Here is an 18,944-nt window from a genome sequence, read left to right on the forward strand (position 1 = left end):
GTCATGAAGCTTCTTCTGGACAATAAGGATGTTCTACAGTCAAATACTTTATATTAAAAATAATAAATTTTACTGTTTGTAAAGAAGAATTTGACTAAAAGTAAAAAAAAGAAAAAAGATTTATACAATATATCCTAAATGAACATAAACCTATCAATAAAATCAGATTAGAAGCCACATCAATATAACATATGTGACACAAGAAAAAGGTTGAATAGTAAAACACAAATTTGAAATCAGTTTTATGATTGTTTATGTGGAGGTTGTTTATGTGGAGGTTATTCACCTGCTGCTTGGTTCCTGCAATAGTTGGATGTGTTGGTTTGGCACCATCTCCTGGTCAACCTCCACTAGTTTAATACTGTGCTTATTTGCATGTATGTACATTTGTTATGTGTTTCTTTGCTGCTACTTCTTTTTGTGTCTAATGATGAGAGAATATTCTTTATATTATCTTTACAATATCTTGATCGTTAAAACTAGGTTGACTTTGCTCTATAAACAGATAAATGATAATATACCAAAATACTGTAGATATATATACACTTCAAAAAGCTCCTTATATCTGCTTACAGTTACATTATAGTGGATTGTTTCATTTGTGTAGAAAAATGCTAAATTACAAGAGGGAAGGGTTAAAGTTAAGTCTCGACATAAAACAATCAGTGGCGTAATTTCCCTTTAAGACATTTCCACAACAACTATAAACAAAACATATAATAAGACTTGTTTTCCTTAACTAGGATGAATGAGAAGCCAGGGTGTTGTTTTATAATAAGGTGCTGTTTATTTAACCATTTCATTATTCACATCTCATGGTACTCTCTCCTATAAAGTTTGAATTGTAGTATTTACCATGTGTAATACTGACCTCAGCCTCTTCTCCCAGGCTTCCTGCAGAAACATGAGCTGAGCTCCAGTTTCAACTCCCAACACCCCCTCTGCCTCTGGGCACGTTTGATAGAGGGACTCTGGATTTACAGCAATATGCTCATTTCCTTTCCATCTTGTCCTTATTTTGTAAACCCAGGGACAGAGGCTGGACGCGGTTAAGAGTCGGAGTCTACGTCGCTGTTGGGCTCAGTCCGGCAAACTGTGAAGTGCTTATCTGGCTATTTGTACACACTGACTGTCTGGATTAAGAGCTTGATTGGTTGACCTCTGACCCCAGAGTGTCCCGACAGCACCAGGGCCTCGGAAACGCACCGACTCGTCGCCCTCGAGTGACGAGCGCCCCCCTGCTGTGTTCTCTCTCGTTAAAGTCTTGACATGGATTAAAACTGGACAGCAGATATTTTGAGCTCCAAAGTTCCTTCCCTGTCGGCGTGCCTCTAGACTTGCACGAGCATCGAGCAGGAGTGTAGTAGCAGCCGCCCAGACGACAACCATGGCATCAGAAACTCACCATTAACATTGAGCGGCCTCATCTGGACAGCAAAGGTAACTCCCTCCATCTAAAAACACGTAGAACCGCCTGGCCTGGTGCAGACTCCCAAAAATGCAATGTTTGCATTCATGTCTTTTTTTTTGTTTTTCTTTGTACAACTTTAAGGCAGGAAGTTCCACTTTTTTAGTTTTTAAATAGGTCTCAGTGTTAGATTCATGCCTCCCTGCACAAGTGTTCTGAATGTATTGGATTTTTTATTCTAAATAGAGGACGGGAAGCCTGGAAGTACTCTAGTGTCCATCAGGGGTGATCCACTGAAACCACAGTCAACACAAGTCATCCCCACGTGTCGTGCTAGGCCATGTAGATGAAGGTGTTTATATCGGTCTCATCCCTCTTTATGTACTTGTGATCGATCAGCCACTCGATCTGCTCCTTGATCATCTTCTTCTGTGGTAAAAACATGTTCTTGAGGATCTCCACCAGCTCCGTCTGCAGCTGGGCGTTGTTGATGCGCTTCCTCATCTTCATGATCTGGATTATCGCCTCCTGGAGGAGAGGGAGCGTAAAAGACAAGTGTGGAGAAAGGGAAAACAGATGGATTACAGTGTAACGTCAAACCAAAGATGTCTGTTCAGAGTCCACGATGGGAAATGTAAGACGATAATGTTTATTCACAGTGGGGGGGGGGAAGACTCTGCGAGCTGGTCTCCATACCTGTGTTCTTAGTATCCTGAGCTGGACAATGCCCTCGTTCTCCTCCTCCCTCATTCGCTCCGTGGTGAGCTGCAGCCGACCAATCAGGTTAATCTTCCCCCTTTTCTGAACCTTTGAGTTTTTTCTGAAAACAAGAAAACAAAAACACTGACTTCCTACTTCAATGCACATCTCCATCGTGTCTGAATGGAACTTGTTTTTTGACTTGTGTTACATCCACATTTAGACTTTACTCAGGCCAATGTTTTCGTCTGACCGGAGCCAAACCGAGTAGAGTCCAAGCCGGATCAGAGCCTGACAGGTGTTTCATAGGTTTCTGTGTCGACTCAGCCCGAATGCAAGTGAGTAGTCCCACAAACCAGAGACTACATCTCTTCTCTCATCTCTTTTCACATGTTGGACAAATATCTGAATAAAAAAGAGGCATGTTGAACAAACTAGCTGTGTATGTACACAGGCTGCATCTCAGTCTACGAGCTGAGCTGCAATGAGTCGTCTGTTCTACCAAGGATTTCTTGTTCTGCTGCAGCCCCTGAATTGAGGCACAGCTACTGCTCCTAACGTAGAGTTCCTTACATGAGAGAAAACTCCTGGTTGACGTAGAATAGTGTTCCTTCTGTAAAGTCTTTGGGCGACGACACCACCGGCTCGTACGACAGCACCTGACGCTTCAGTTTGGGAAACGCCACCAGAGACTGGGAGGATTGAGAAGAACAAGACGAGTTCAGAAAAAAGTCACAAAAACAGCATTTCAGTGAATAAAATCTGATCAGAAACATGAACCTGCTGGTGAATTTGTTACAGACATGATGGAGCCAAACTACCAGTTATATCATTTGTCTCAAAACATCTTTCTTTACCCAGAGAGTGCGTCTCAGCTCTGCGTCCGGCAGCTCGGTGGCTAACTTTAGGTTTTCAAAGCTGATCCTCTCCCGGGGCCTCTGGTTCCAGGCGAACAGCACGGCCAGCTGAAAGGTGGTCACCTCCAGATCGTACTGACCCACCTCGTTCTTAAACGTTATCTAGAAATATGAGGGACGTTATATTTAGTCCCTTTCACAGAGAGAGCAAAATGAATCAAGACTAAATCGAAGAATGGAGCTTCGAACAGGAACTTGTACAGTTGCACTCACAATGCCGTTGGACATGAGATGATGCCAGTGCAGCTTCCTCCCACTGTGGTTCTTCTTATAGAAATCTTCTACCTCTGGTATCAAATCCTCCAGCTCCGTGGGAAGAGACACAAAAACCTTCTCGCTGCTCCTCGACCAGGCTCCAGCATTTAGGATCTTAATGTTGACCGAGTCCGCTGCGAGGGAACGAACATGGACGTCTTCTTCACTTTAAAACAGGGTTTTCAACCTTAACGTATGTGATGCTGTGGATACATAGATAGATGCACCGCTCACCTGGTAAAGCCAGTTTGTTGTGTTTATGCATTTCCTTGAACGATTGGTTGAGGTCTTCTGATACTTTGATGTCTTGAAACATTCTGGCGAGCTTGTTGACATAGTCAGCAGGCATTCCTACTTCCTGTTTCGGATCGATAAACAATCAACAGTTTTAATAGGCGATGATTTCATTGGTATTTTATGGCTTCAATCAAACAACCCTTCAGATTAGTAGAAAATAAACATCTCCGCCCGTGTCCCTCACCCTGAGCCACTCCACCATGTTCTCCTCTATCTCGCTGTCTGCTGAGATGTCCAGGATGAGGCGTCGGGTCAGGTGGGCTTTGTGGTAGCGCATGAACACATCTTTGTTCTGGACGTACTTCAACACCAGCAGCTTTAAAAGAGCACGCGGATGGATGTAAAATAAATATTGTTTAAAAACAATACAACAGAGCACAAGTGCTTGCTGACACGCACCACTTCCTTGAGCTTGGCTTCTATCTCTTCAGACGTGAGCTTCTTGCTCAGCGGCGTTTTCCTCAGGAGCATGTCACAGTAGTTGGCCAGCAGCTCTGGACATTTTGACTCTGGTTGAGTTTTCAGACCTACCCTGTACAAACGGGCAGAATAATGAATAATAATAAAGAGCGCAGTCAGGCATCAGAAGCTGGATCTCACACAGGGATCTCGACTCTTACCCTTTCTGTTTCAAAGGAAGTTCTAACTTAAATATAGTGGCGTCGTTCACGACAGCTTTGTACGCCTGTGGAGAAGTTTGGAAAATAGTTAAGGATCTGACAAGCTCCTCCTACAACCACAGCGTACTGGTAGTAGAAGTGGAGCTCACTTTGTCTCTGGCTGTGAGGAAGCGTGGGTCGTCCTGAAACGCTTCTTTCACCAGTCGACTGAAGCGATTAAACAAGGTGAGCAGCTGCTCCACGTATTTCTCTGAGTCCTGCAACAAAGACCAGAGGATGAATCCAAGAGTTTAAATTCACATGCACCACTAGAAGAGAAGAAGTTTTATTAATAGCGCTGCCTGTTGCTAAGATGAATTCTCAAAGCTAAGAAGGAGGGAACTCAGCGCCTCTATAACTATGATATTAACTTGTTATGGTGTGTAACACTCACGGAGGTGATTGTCTCTGCTGAGGCCACCATATCCGCCAGGCCAGCGTTCATGATGTGATCCTCCAGGTCCTTCAGCATGGGTTCGATCCCGCTGGGCACTTTGTCCATCAGAGAGAACATCAGATGTAACTCTGTGGAGGAGGAACTGTCTTTACTTTGAGTCAGTGTAACTGCTTAAAATACAATTACACACAAACACCAGAGACAGAAAAGCCTGAATGACAGTGGTCAGGCATGGTGAGTTGAAATATCCCACTAGGTGAATGTTTATCGATTTGTTTTATATTCTATAGCCTGAAAAAAACCATAGAGGCTAGATAATAAAAATAACAATTAGCCTGAGTCCTAGACTGGAAATCCAATACTAATGTTCCCGGGCTTGTCTCGGTGAAGCATTAAAAGTATAAACAATGTTAAATACCAAGCTTTTGTTTGGCCACTGCGTCATGAAACTAGCAGAGGACAGGCTACATTAAATTACTATGGCTGCTCTTAGTCCACTGGTTGGATCCAACTGCACAAGAACAGACACAAACACACATGCACATACAAATGCAATTGCAAATAACAATGTGTGTTTAATGCAGCACAAACACAGAGCACATTAAGTCTCTCATGAAAATCTATATTCAAAATGTTATACTATATATATATATATAAATAAAATAATGTATGAGCTCATCTGTCAGATTAAGTGGATTTTAAAAGCCTGTGATGTGTTTCTTAACTTAACAGCCATTTGAGGACAGAACATTAAATCATGCATGTATGTATGAATGTTAATTTAATTGATGTGTTGATAAACAGGTCGAATCAGAGGCCAAATTATAATTACAAACTTTAAATTGTTTTTAAAAACCCCAACACTCTCCTATCCCCTTCACTTCATGATGTATATCTTACCTCCATTCCCCACTTCCAGCTTTTGTCTGATGTCTGAGGACTTCATCATGGCTAGACCCGACACATGGACCATTACACAGTAAGAAGACTGATGGAAACACACATACACGTTCTACAAGATGCTGGACAAGAGGGTTGGGTCAGGTGTATTCCCTGGTGCAAACCTGAGCTGGCTGTGCCTTTGGTGGGAGCGGTCCTGCCGTACTCACTCTCTGTTTCATTGCGTTTGATCATGCCCGGGCACTCGGCTAAGATGGTCTCCTTGAACGACGTTACTAGAGCGTTGACGCAACATTCCATTAGCTGGGAAGATGAGCAGAGGAGGAACAACTCAGGAGAAATGCACACGTTACAGTTTTGGGTTTTTAATGGCTCAGATGGATGATGTGTGAAACTCACTGCTTGTACAGAGTTACAGTCCCGTCTCGTCTCTAAGTATCGCAGTGCACGTTTCTCCTCTTCCCTCAGCTTTGAATCAGCCTGGAGACAACACACAACAAAGCACACAAAATACAATTATTACAAATACACATCGATTTCACATAAAATCTCATTTCTATGGCCTTGATATTCTGTATTTCTTTGGATAGAGACTTAAAAACTTTTGGATGGTTACTCAAACCAAAATCATATAAACACGGTGTTAAAGTTTGACCTGAATATTTCTGGTCCCTGCTGTGTTTTAAAAAGACTCGAGTTTCAGCCCGATGTTGTGAAATTCGGGCTGTGAGACAGAAGTTAACGTGAGTGAATCGGCGAAAACAAACTCCAGAGCAGAAACTGTTGCCACACAAGTAATATAATATGTTTTATATTATTAACTGACCAGCAGCAGATCATTTTTACATTCTCATCTTCATGAGCTTGATTATCCCCATTTTTGGATCAAGACTGAATAGAAATAATGTTTACCATTAGTGTCAGATCTATCTATGATGCTATCAGTCATTGTAAGAGGATAAGTGAGATAATTTCTTTCCAGGGCCTCTAAATGAAATAAATATATGACTCATATCTCACTCACATATTTCATGTAGTTTTGGACGCCATTTTGCTGGAGGTAAGCGGGGGCCTGTGTTCTGTAGAAGCGCTCGGTAGAATCCATGTACGCCTTCTCAAAGTTGTCTCTGTAGATCTGCAGCTTGTCGTCGGGGTTGGAGCAAAGATTCACTGCAGAGAGAAGAACACACAGGAGAGTTGACATGAGTCTGCATCAGGAAAAAGTATGAGAACTACACAGAGATGTCAAATTCAACTTACAATATTTAAAAGTAGAAAAATGACATTGCACAACCAAATTTAGGATTGAGGTGTAACAGCTCGAAGGCACCCTGTGGAGAAGGGTTTTTATTTATTTATATTCTGTTTGTATCACACATCATGTGCAACAGGACGTCCATGCATGTGTGAGCAATAGCACTTTTAAAGGCTACAAGCTCGAAAACACATCTTGTGCAATAATGTTTTACAAGATAAACACAAGGATTTGCTCTGCTTATAATTTACATGACCAAAATTAGGCAAAAGAACAATTTAGATGTCTTTAATGCTGTAGTACACCAAATGAAGACATGTGGATTAATCTAATAAAGTTAATTATTAAAATGATCTCAAATTATTGCACTTATTGTTCTTAATATCTTGAGTCAACATTATATCAACAGAGAAAACAAATGGAGAATAAAGTTTGTCTGAATGAGAAGAGGGAGTTGACCTTACAGTGAGATATCTACTGAAGGTGATTATCTAACGCTCTCATGGAACAACAGGGCCTTTCGGGGTAAGGATATGTAAACAATAAGATAACCTGGGTAAGTGTTTCTCACCGTAGGACTCCCGCACTCCGATGACCAGCTGGGAGTCGAAGGCCTCTCCCAGTCTCTCAGCGTGGACCAGTTTCATAGCACTGTCTTGTAGCCTGTTTTTAATGTTTGAGAAAATGGACTCGTTCCACGTGTCCAGCATCAGCTGCACAAAGAGGACAGACGTGAAGTTGTATTCACATGAGATGCTTCTTTGAATCACAGAGAAACATTTGTTAAAACTCTTTGTTTACTCTCTCTGCAGCTTCTGACCTTGCGGACGATGCTGTCCTCCACGTTAGACTTCTTGTTGCTCCCTTGCTTCCCCATCAGAGTGATCTCCAGCTGGCAGAAAGGTTTGGGCAAGATGTCGCACTGCGTGAAGAACTTCCTCCATTCCACTATGTAGGCCTTCAGTAGCGCTGTGTCGTCCTGATGACTCAACACCCGCTGAGAAAGATTAAGAAACAAAGGGACAGAGCTGATTAACTCTTGCAGAATGTAACAGACTCGCAGATATTAAGCAAGAGGAACCGTACTGCAGCAGTGAAAAGTAAAAAGTGCTGGAGTGGAGATGTCTAAGTGCTAATTAAAGCACTTAAGATGCAAATGAAGTGGACACATGGGGAAATAAAGGAACACCAGGAATACAGTTAACCAAATCATTTCACACATGATGGGACAAAGATCTCAGTTTAGTCCTGGTCTCACCGCTTGTGCTTGTTTGATGAAATCTAGGATGTCCTCTTTGAGGGCCTGGTGGATCTTAGCTGGACCTTTGTCATCCCACAGACACACAGCATGGACGTCTCTGCGGGAAAACCGAGAGGAGGCACCATGTTACCTGTCCTGGTTTCACTGGTTATCAGGTGAAAACCGCTGCACCAGAGTGAACTTACGAGAACAAGTCAAACCACTGCTGCTTGGTGACGGACTCCTGTCGTAGGAGCTTCAGTACGATGGGACGCATCTGGTCCCATTTGTCCTCGAACTGAAGGGAGCCTTTGTTCTGGAAACACACCGGAGGAAAGTGAACTCTATTATTCAAACTGTTCTTGAACACCGACAAACCAAAGGAACATAAAATAGTTAATTAAAAATCCTAATTATTACATTACATGTCATTTAGCTGACGCTTTTGTCCAAAGCGACTTACATTTTAAGTACACTCAACATTTATGAGGGGCCATTTAGGGGTTCAGTATCTTGCCAAGGACACTTAGGCATGCAGATGGGAAAGAGTGGGATTCGAATCAGCAACCTTCTTGTTGCAGAGCACCCGCTCTATCCCCTAGGCCACGCTCTCCCCTAATCTATGAAACCCTTTTCTAAACTCTCTTTAAATACCTGCCAATTTTGAACTTGCTTAACAACAATGAAACAACAAGACAAACATAAAGACAGCAGCATTTTGCATTGAAAATGGCAAAATAAAGTAAATATCTAATTAGTGCAGTATGTCTAAACCCTGTGTACAGAATTTGTCCTGATCAATGATTAATGTGTTCATTACTCTTCTGACTTTGGTTCAGGGTTTCATTAATATGCCCATTACTCTTATTGTGAAACAGATCCAGTTTTGTACAAACTTAAGGTGAGGAAAACAACTGTGTATTCTATTTTATTTATTAAATAACTTGATTATCATAAAAGATGTTAAACAAGTAAATCCTTCCACCTGACAAACTGGAATCATTGAAATCATTGCCGTACATTCTCTGTCAATAAATTATCTGAAATATAGATGCAACTCCTTACAGTACAGTAAACTTGTGGTGGTAAAACCTTATTACAGACTTGAATTCATTCTGATGAAGCTGTTACAGAAGATTAATTGTTGAGTAAATCAAGGAAAACCCTGAATCAGTGAGTTGAGAAATGTGCAGAAACGAATGCAGATGTTTTCATACAGGCGCGGGGGCTGTGGATGATTTCCTGAGTATTATATGACTCATACACTAGAGCCTGCACAGTCACCAGAATCAACTGAACACCTACGGTAGATTTCAGAGCCAAGTGTCTATAACTAATCTTGATTTGTCCTTCTACTTGACACTGATCGGAATAAATCACAAACCAGCTGCTGTTTCTGTTCAATTAAAAAAGTGCTGCCAACAAGTAGGTGCTTTAATGCCCATGAATCCATCACCATCCCACACACATCACACACACACACACACACACACATTTAGACGAGTTAACACTATCTGCTGCTCTGTTCCTTGGACATTGTTTACTATCTGAGCAGGTACTCTCAGCCGTTGTTGCCATTTCTGAATTAAAACCCAGTATTAAGCCGTCTGCTGAGGACTGAAATAGGCCTGGCTTGTTAATGAAGGTTGATTACTGTGATTTTGGAAGTTCACTCATGTGCATCAGAGGAAATGGGGACAGCTAACGAAGAAAGCAATGCCGAGGTCCACCTGCCTAAGATGCTAAAAACTTGGGACCTATGGATGTTTTTATGGTCCACAGGGCCACTGGAGCAACTGGAGTTCTACTGGACGGATTAATGGTTAATAATCAGTTAACAAACAGTTATTATTTGAATACAATTTAGATGTTCACCCACACTTGTCACAAACTTGTCCTCGTGTGGACTAATTTAACCAGTCTTTCTTGGGGGGGCCCTCTCAGCTCAGGGCCCTGGGGAACTGCCTGCTCTGCCTACCCTGTTGCAACGCCCCTGGGTGGACACAGCTGACATGTGTGCTCCCATGCAGACTTTAGCTGTGTGTGTGTGTGTGTGTGTGTGTGTGTGTGTGTGTGTGTGTGTGTGTGTGTGTCCATCGCACACAGATGTAACTGTCCCTTGCAGGAGACCAGTGTTTGGTCCGCAGTGTGATTCTCTAAGAGCTGCACCCAGCTGCAGGGAGTGACTCCTGGCTGGAGTGTCACCTCCTCCTGGGTCACCTCCTCCTGTGCCACCTCCTCCTCTCGCCTGTAGCAGCCCTACGTGCCCGTGGAGCTCCGCGTTGTTAGCGAGGCACCAGCAGAGGATTAAATACACATACAGTAGCTTGTAGCAGCTTTAGCTCGACTCACAAGGAGCTGCACAGCTACAGACACACACTGACAGATGATGCCAGGGTCTGTTGCTAACGTGCACACACACACACCTATACCTACACACACCCACACCCACAAACACCCACACACTATGGTGTGGTAATTGAGCTTCAGGTGAAGCTAACAACACGCGTCATCAGCCCCTTCAAGTTGAGCTGCTTGTGTTTAGCTGGAAACCAGTGAGGTGCACGTAGCTCCAGTTAGCCAGAGGTAAGTTCCCAGCTGCCCGCAGGAGTGGACGCGCACAGCGGAGACACGTCCGGCTCCGCGGGGCTGACCGCTGGGGTCCGGGCTGAACACCGAACCCACAACCCGCGGGTGACACCGGCTCCAGCCCGCGGGCAACGCGGAGAAATTGAATTGAAGTGGCTCCTACCTTCAGCAAATTAGACGTCGCCATGTTCCCCTCAACTTATCCTCTCGTGAAACCTCGCGAGAGCTGCGCAGCGTTCAGAGATGAAGCTTATCACACTTTAACAATAAGAGATCAAATTTTTTATTAGTAAATCAATTGAATGTGCATGAATAAAAGAAGCATTTTTTTAACACATCTGATTGTTGTTAATATTTCTTCTTCTTCTTTTAATTGGTATTTTAATTGTCTTAATATTGACAGAACAATCCTTTATACAAATATTTGATATTTGATGTTGTTTATTAACATATTTGTTAGTCAAGTTTGTTTATAAATACTAAATAATGCTTTAAATTATGTAAATTAAATAATACAATATTTAATATAACTGAAAAGATGTAGACCCAAAGAAGTCATAATCTAATAAACATATCTATATAATATGACAAATATTTGACAATAGAAAATAAATATGTACTTAAAACAAAATGAACAAGGACCTTTAAAAGCTGTTTTTAAAAATTGGGCAAAAAACAGCCAACGAAGAATAATAAAAAGCGTATATCTGTATCTATATATCATCTTCCATTCATGTCCATAATTGTGCTCACATCTCACACTGCACATGTAACATGTAAATATAATATGTTCATATTAATTTTAGTTTAAAAGTCCAGTTTTATTTCATATATTTGTTGCTTACTTTTTTATAACGCATATCATCAGTGTTGGGCTTTTTTTTAATGTTTTTATAAATGTCACCTCAAGCAGCTAGAGATGAGTATTTTGCACTGTGTTTTTGTTTCCTTATCAATATTCCACTGAAAGTCTTTGAAATCCTACTTATACAACTCGAAGTATCCTACTGCAACATTACTGGTGTGGGCAGAAGTACAAGTAGTGGTAACATCTACTGGGTCTTTTTATCTATTTATACTCTTAAGCTCAGGTCTTATGACCTTTAGTCCACTTTCAGCAGAGTCTGGGAAAACTGGGAGAGCAAGAGTAAAAGGCAAACTGTGCCGAGCTGTGTGTAACACACTGGGAGCAACACTGGAGATAAGAAAACAATATTTCTAAAGTTTGAAGGACGGTTTTTGTTTCTGCTCATGATGTTTGTTCATTCTTTCTTCGTTCCCACACAGGCGAGGGGAATAAGGATAACACCAGCAGGTTTGGTGTACAGCAGAAGGGAATACATTATTATAGCTTAAGATTTTGAAAATGAAATTCGATTTTTAAAGTCTCATATTTCTACACTTCTGGTGGATTTTCTTTCTCGTGTTTTTAGAAATTAAAAGTCAATAATCAATTTTGACAATTGTTTCCCACAAAAAAGTTTGTGAGGGAAAAAACTTATATAGTATATCTTGAAGTAAAGGTGATTTGGTAGTTTTTTTAGTTTTTTTTTTAGTTTTCTGATGTATCTTTGTTATCTTTTGTGCCATTTTGAGATAATTTTTAATCCCTAGTTCTTAGTTGTGTTGGTTGTCCTTATCTTTAAAGCTGTTAATGCTGGTATATCATCAGTACAATAACTAACACTTACATGAATGTAATTGAAAAGAAGTTTAAAGTCAAATAAAATTGAATTAGTGAAGTAAAATACCTCACTATTTAAACAATGAATTAAGTATGGAATTTCTCCCTATAAATACAGAGAAGTAGAAGTCATGATAGCGCCTCCCTGTGGAAGGATGGCCTCACAGCATCTGGTCCAGTAGCAGCTCAGTCTTCAAACAAGCAGCAGATCTCAGACTCTTCTCTCCTGTGAACGTTCGGTGAGTCCAGCAGTCTCTTTACCCCTTGTTCTTCTAGAAGATAATTCACTAGTCGAGGAAAAGCTTGTTGTTTTGTTTGTGTTTGTATTGTTTTACATCTTAAAGAGTGTTTTCTCTGCTCAAAGTCTGAGAAATAGAATGATTTGAACTGATTCGTTTGTTTGTTGTTTATCCCTGAAAGTGTTATTGTCTTGTTTGTTAGTTGATCTTTGGAATCTTTATTGTATCATTCAGACTTTTTCTTTTCTTTTCTCATCTCTTATTTTATAATTCCTTGTGTTTACAGACAGAAATGTTTGTTTGTATGAGGATTGAACAAACATTGTTGAAGAAGGGGACTCTTGTATTTTACATAAAGGTTGATTTCACTGTGATGCATTCATACGTTTTTATGAAATGAGGAATTAAACCAGGAAGATAATGTTGGAAGGTAAACTGCTAAGACCTCACCTCTTAAAAAAAAGATCCCAGTTCCCATCAGCTCTCAGCAGCCTGTGGCAAAAGTTTTTTTAACTTTTAATATTCTACGTTTTCATTAAATATCTTGTTTTTGATCATTATTATCTCTTTACTTTATGAACAAACGTACATTTTTTCTAAATCACTTTTACACACATGGGTCAAAAACGACGAATACATTTTATATTCACTACGGTTCAGTTCATTTCACACATATGCTTTTGCACATCTGATGCATGTCTTATTTCACAATCCATTACTAGTGAGAAAGAGAAATATGTACAACACTAACCAGCTCTTGAATTATTATTTTCTAGATAGCTAACCATGATTAGATCAGACCTGGCAGCACCGTTCCTCATTTGTACGACTTATTGGATGTGTATTGTGGTGGAGATGTGTTTCCATCCTTCGTTAAGTGAACAGTAAATTAGTGACCTTTCCTTTTAAATATTCATCAGCAGCAGATCAAGTTTGACTGCTCTTCAACAAATCAGAGCGCAGGAGGCGGGGCTAGGCAGCAGGAAGTTAGGCTGATTCAGTGAGGAGGGGCTCCAGCTCCGCGTGGAGGATAAATTCTTATCAAGCGTGAGAAATAATTACATCTGCAGAAATTGGTCATGACGGAAGAAGAAGAAAAGGTTCGTACACACGCGGTGTTTTTAATTCTACCGAAAGAGCTTCTTTACGGTAATCTTTAGCCATTTGTAGAACGCGCTAATCCAAACTCCATTGGACAAAGTGAAACATTTAAATGATTGTGGTTATTAGCGGTCATTCATTCATGTTTTAAAATAATTTAACAGAGAAAGCAAGTCAGTTCAGGCTGAGTTTAAATTCGGCGTAAGAAGTTTAGATTTTAAATGTTAAACAGAGGGTTAAACAATCCACAACGTGCAATGCAAACACAACCTGTGAGTTTAACAGCGTTACATCAAATTGCTGAAGCCAGTTCTGAAATAACCACAAAATAAATCCAGCTCCTATGAATCATCTTTAGTTTCATTCTATAAAGAATAAAGATGTTTTTATGTGAAGGGTTTTTCTAGTTGTCCCCAGAAGTACCTGCTCATTGTAAACCATCATTCCTGTGACAGTCATTTATTTTGAAAGATGAAAGAAGATTAAATAATCACATGACATTCCTGTGCAGATTCTGTTTCTGCTCTGCTTGAATAGTCCGATGAAGACAGGAAGTGAAAACTAGCCTGGGTTGGCTTTCATCTGTCTGTCTCTGTCTCTGCAGCTTTAGGTCTCAGAGACATGGAAGGACGTGAGGAGGAGAGACGGTGTGGGAAATGGAGGGTGGCCTGTGGTCTGTACAGCTACAACCTGAGGGATGTCTTCACATGGTGAGTATTAAAAGTTATGTCAAAGTAATATGTGTAATACTCCACCAGTTCTTATGCTATTGTTATTTGTCTCATCTCTCAACTCTCTGAATAAGCAGGAGAATAACAGTTTAGTCAGGAAAGAAAAAGATAATGGACAACTATTTTCAGAACCGACTTGGGCTTTTGTCAGTTGACCCTATCACCCTGTGCTCTGTGACGTTGTTAGAGGCATTTATCATTGCTTTCTCTCATTTTATTATAAAACGATTAATTGACTGAATTTCTCACCGATAGTTGCACCTGTAAAGTATTTGAGTTATCGTTGTTATAGGTGGAGACGTCCAGCGCCGGGTTTTAGCTCCTGTCTCTTTAAGACCTCCTTCCTGATATAGCCCAGACTTCTCTGATTGGCCAGCTGATCCACTCTGATGTGATTGGTCACAACCACTTCAAGACTTTTACATTCACAAAAACGCTATTTTACACACCAGAGGAGAGAAAAAGTGAAAAACCCTCAAAAGTCTCCTTTTAAATATAAGAGAGTTTATCTGAGTTAATTCTGCTAAAACACATTCTCTTATTCCCACTCAGCAATCTTTTTATTCTACTGTGACCTCTAAACAAAAATAAAAATGTGCCTGATGTTTTAGGTTTCAAATATCAGCTCAACACCCTTTGACTCTCCAGGCATCTCCTGAAGACCGTGCTCATGGGCCAGGTCTTGTCTCTGCTGATCTGTGGCACGGCGGTGAGCTGTCAGTACCTGGCCGACGCCGGCGTGGAGACGCCCATGCTGCAGAGCTTCCTGAACTACGCCCTGCTGCTGCTCGTCTACACCACCATCCTGCTCACACGCAAAGGTCAGGACCCTCGATCAGTCTTCAGGAACTGATCACAAGTTTCACCAGGTTTACATTTTTCTTAAATTTAAGTCATTCTTAGTCACGACAATCATAAAACATATATTTAGGATGTTTTAATGTCACTTTGTCAACTAGGAATAAAAACCTCTGTTTCCATCCATGAAACTTAAGGTTGGTCCCAGTTTTATATCACATGACGACACCAGCTCCTCTGTGTAGCTTAAGTATTTTTGAAATCAGATCACATGACACAATTATCCAATTATAAAGGGGCTTCACAAGGGGAGAACAAGAGTGCCTGTCATCCTGAAGTATTTCTCTTCCCTTCACCAGACACAGCTCTCCAGTTTAAGCTTTTCTCACATAATAAGACATGAATGTATTGAAAACTGTTGTTTTGATGAACCAAAATGAAAATGTTTCACCTTCGCTCTCCCTCTCCCTCTCTGAAGTTAATCTGTCTCATTCCTGCAGGTGAAAGGAACATCGTACACATTCTAAAAACCAAGTGGTGGAAGTATTTTGTGATGGGTCTGGCAGATGTGGAGGCAAACTATGCAGTTGTGAAGGCGTACCAGTACACCACGCTGACCAGTATCCAGGTAGGAGGACTCTTTACTGGTTTATTAAACCATTGTCATGACCTGTGGATATTACCCATCATCCCTGGCTTAATGAACACAACTCTGTTTAGAATTCTTCCTATTTTAAGAGCCTCCCTGTTGTCGTTGTGTGTTTCAGCTGCTGGACTGCTTTGTGATCCCGGTGCTGATGCTGCTCTCCTGGTTCTTGCTGAAGACACGCTACAGGCTGGTCCACTTTGTGGCCGTGTCGGTGTGTCTGCTGGGGGTGGGGGCCATGGTGGGGGCGGACATTCAGGCCGGAAGAGACCAAGGATCCAGTAAGAACACTTATCATCACCTATATTTGTTATATGAATGTGATCAGGCTGTGTAGCAGTGACTTGTTCTGAAGTAGCTGATTTAAACTATAAAAATGTGTGTTATTCTCTACACAAAATGACCTTAACATCTGTGGAGGTCAGACACAAATTGACAAGAAGTCATCTTATCTTTTAAAAGCCCAGGTTGTTATAGAACAAGATGTCCTCTCCACGTTCCAAGGCTTACATAGAGAAAAAATATGAACCACCTTTATCTTCCCTCTTGTGGTTGTGCAGCCCGGGACGTGATGCTGGGTGACGGTCTGGTTCTCGTCAGTGCCGTCCTGTATGCGGTTTCCAACGTGTGTCAAGAGCACACGGTGAAGAACCTGAGCCGGATCGAGTTCCTGGGCATGATGGGTCTGTTCGGGACCCTCATCAGCGGCATTCAGCTGTAAGAACTTTTTATTTAACTTTATGACCAGTGACTCATCACGATTGTGACACGTTCTGAGTGACTATGTAATCTTAGAAAGCTGAATCTAACTAATCTCCACTTACCTTTTTATGTTTCTTGACTTCTCAGAGTTGTACTGGAGATTCCTGCAGTAAGAGCAATAAAGTGGGACCTTCGGATCTGTAAGTGAAGCCTCTGTCTTTTTAAATTTGTGCCGTTGATAGTTGATGACTGCTACTGGAGTTTCTCACTGTCTAACTCCTTTCCCTGTGATGTGCAGCCGTCCTGTTTGCAGTCTACGCCCTGTGCATGTACGCCCTGTACAGCTTCATGCCTGTGGTGGTGAAGATGACCAGCGCTACTGCCGTCAACCTGTCCCTGCTCACCGCCGACCTCTTCAGCCTCTTCTGTGGCCTCTTTCTCTTCCACTATAAAGTGAGTCTCAGTAAAAAAAGCATCACTGTGTTGCTGTCCAGTATTTATTCATGTTCAATGAGCTCAAGAGCTTTTTTGTTGTTTTGAAAAGAGTCGGATAAAGAAGGGAAGTTGGCATAACTCTGCCAAGGTTAACGTTCTATCTCAACTATCTCACCCGCCTCTTAAGAGGTTAAAGAAAGTGGATGAAATATCCCAGCGCCCAATTACCCAGAGCTGCTCCAAAATGAAATGGTTGACACGAATACTTGGATGAAAGATTAATTAATGAATGAACACTTAAAATAAATGATTTGGAAGAATCTAAAATGGCACAGATTGTGCCAAATGGCCAATTTGGAGATGACGCCTCAACATAGCTCAACTAAAACCAACTTTGCTCTGCTTTATTTTATTAGAGTAAAAATTGGCACAGATAATGTTCAGAGGTTGTGCTTTGGGATGATGGAGATTTTGGGCTTCTGAAGTCATATTCACTCTTAGATTGTACATTTCTGTTTCAGTGGAAATTAAAACTTTCAATTATTTTTATTCCGTTACACTTATACGTATTTACTCTGTCCCACTCACACTCTAAGAAGTGTTACATAAATACCCAGATTGTTCTTATATAATATTAGGCATGTTATTTCAGCAGGGGCCTGAGACATAGGCCCTTCATTATTAAATATGATTTGGTTTTCATGGACAGGGGAGGAGGAGGAGCCTCGCTCAGAAACTGAATCTGTCCTCTTGAGAATGTTGATAACTTGACTATCTGCTGTCTCATCCACAGTTTTCACTCCTGTACATCATCTCGTTCGTGGTCATCACTGTGGGTTTCATCATGTTCAACGCTATTCCCACCTACACGGCTCTACCGGAGGACGACCCCGCGGATCCCCCCCCCGGGGGCCCCTCCGACCAGCTGCTGGCAGCCGACACAGACTCTGAGAGTAACGAGACGATCACCGCCGTCGCTGCGCTATGACGCAAACTGACTGCAACAGAACAAGGGCTTTTATTTTGGAAGACAAACGCAGCTAGACTGCAACACTGAGATGTGTCAGAGTGAGAAGATTATTTTTATACCATTGCTCAGTGGACGAACATCGGCTCTAACGTTTAGATTATTACAGAAGTGCACGTTTTCTTGTACTTCAGACATCGCATGTCTTCCACAGCAGTTACCACTGACACATTATGAATTGTTATTTATGCTGTTTTATAGATCCTCTGTTACTGCCTCCATGTGGACGTGTTAAACACAATCACTATGTCCGGTCACTGGTATTTTTTGTCTCTAAACTGATTGGCGATTTGTCTTGTTTCTCCATTTTTAACATTAATATATTTGATATTTTATCTGATGGGTTGAAGCCTCACTCCAAAGCCGATAAACCTTTTGACTCCCTCTGGAGACATCGAGAGCCCCATCAGCCAAATGTAAAGAAAAGAGGGCGCTCACTCGAAAACCCATCAGAGATCTAATTTGTGCAAACAAGGGATTTTAACATCTACTCAGAACTGTGCTGTTACATTCAATTGTTTTATGACTGTTTTTTTTTTTTAAATCTGAACACAAACTACTAACAAAGCTTCATTTTATTTCTGTTAAGCTTTCAGCAGTTAGACTTTAAGCATGGATTTCATTGTCCTTTGCCTTGTATCGCTAAGAGTTAAACACATCTGCCTGCACCAGATGTTTTTATCTATTTATTTTATACTTAAAATCCATTTTTACATTTCATATTTAATGAGCTTGTTTGTTTATTCGGTATAAAGCTTCAAATAAAACTCATCGATCAGCTTGGTATTGTTTGGGGTGTGTGAGTTGACTTCAAGGCATGTGACAGACTGATGACCCTCGTGACACGTCAAGGTGGACAAGAGGAAACAACGAAAAATGGCCAAAAATAACTAAACATTGTGTGTTTTGATTAAAGTTAATGTTTTTGTCAGTTTTGCAATTGATTTGGAGTTTGTATTTGATAA

The 18,944-nt window shown here is 41.2% G+C and overlaps 2 protein-coding genes across 6 annotated transcripts; one reads left to right on the plus strand and one right to left on the minus strand.

Moving 5' to 3' along the window:
* Positions 1–764: 764 nt before the first annotated feature.
* Positions 765–10,832, minus strand: cul5b (cullin 5b). Of its 4 annotated transcripts, none has more exons than XM_062406281.1 (20): positions 10,780–10,832; positions 8,234–8,343; positions 8,046–8,145; positions 7,608–7,784; positions 7,359–7,500; positions 6,557–6,702; positions 5,932–6,012; positions 5,697–5,835; positions 5,533–5,583; positions 4,630–4,760; positions 4,346–4,453; positions 4,197–4,261; positions 3,976–4,108; positions 3,761–3,892; positions 3,514–3,637; positions 3,238–3,413; positions 2,965–3,126; positions 2,681–2,799; positions 2,105–2,228; positions 765–1,936 (listed from the first exon to the last, which is right to left on the minus strand). In XM_062406281.1, the coding sequence occupies exons 1-20, from the start codon at positions 10,801–10,803 to the stop codon at positions 1,742–1,744; spliced, it is 2,439 nt and encodes an 812-aa protein (XP_062262265.1). In that variant the 5' UTR covers positions 10,804–10,832; the 3' UTR covers positions 765–1,741. The 4 variants fall into 4 exon arrangements, with proteins under 4 accessions (XP_062262265.1, XP_062262264.1, XP_062262268.1 ...); XM_062406280.1 differs by having other exon boundaries at positions 3,238–3,437; XM_062406284.1 differs by lacking the exon at positions 5,533–5,583.
* Positions 10,833–11,806: 974 nt separating this feature from the next.
* LOC133969132 (solute carrier family 35 member F2-like) lies at positions 11,807–18,763 on the plus strand. Of its 2 annotated transcripts, none has more exons than XM_062405408.1 (9): positions 11,807–12,539; positions 14,245–14,350; positions 15,020–15,192; positions 15,670–15,797; positions 15,937–16,096; positions 16,376–16,532; positions 16,665–16,717; positions 16,816–16,970; positions 17,746–18,763. In XM_062405408.1, exons 2-9 carry the CDS (start codon positions 14,262–14,264, stop codon positions 17,938–17,940), a joined length of 1,110 nt encoding a protein of 369 aa, XP_062261392.1. In that variant the 5' UTR covers positions 11,807–12,539; positions 14,245–14,261; the 3' UTR covers positions 17,941–18,763. The 2 variants fall into 2 exon arrangements, with proteins under 2 accessions (XP_062261392.1, XP_062261391.1); XM_062405407.1 differs by lacking the exon at positions 11,807–12,539 and adding an exon at positions 13,536–13,639.
* The last annotated feature ends 181 nt before the right edge of the window (positions 18,764–18,944 follow it).

The sequence above is a fragment of the Platichthys flesus genome, chromosome 15, assembly GCF_949316205.1.
Source record: "Platichthys flesus chromosome 15, fPlaFle2.1, whole genome shotgun sequence".
In the NCBI taxonomy this organism is placed as follows: domain Eukaryota; kingdom Metazoa; phylum Chordata; class Actinopteri; order Pleuronectiformes; family Pleuronectidae; genus Platichthys; species Platichthys flesus.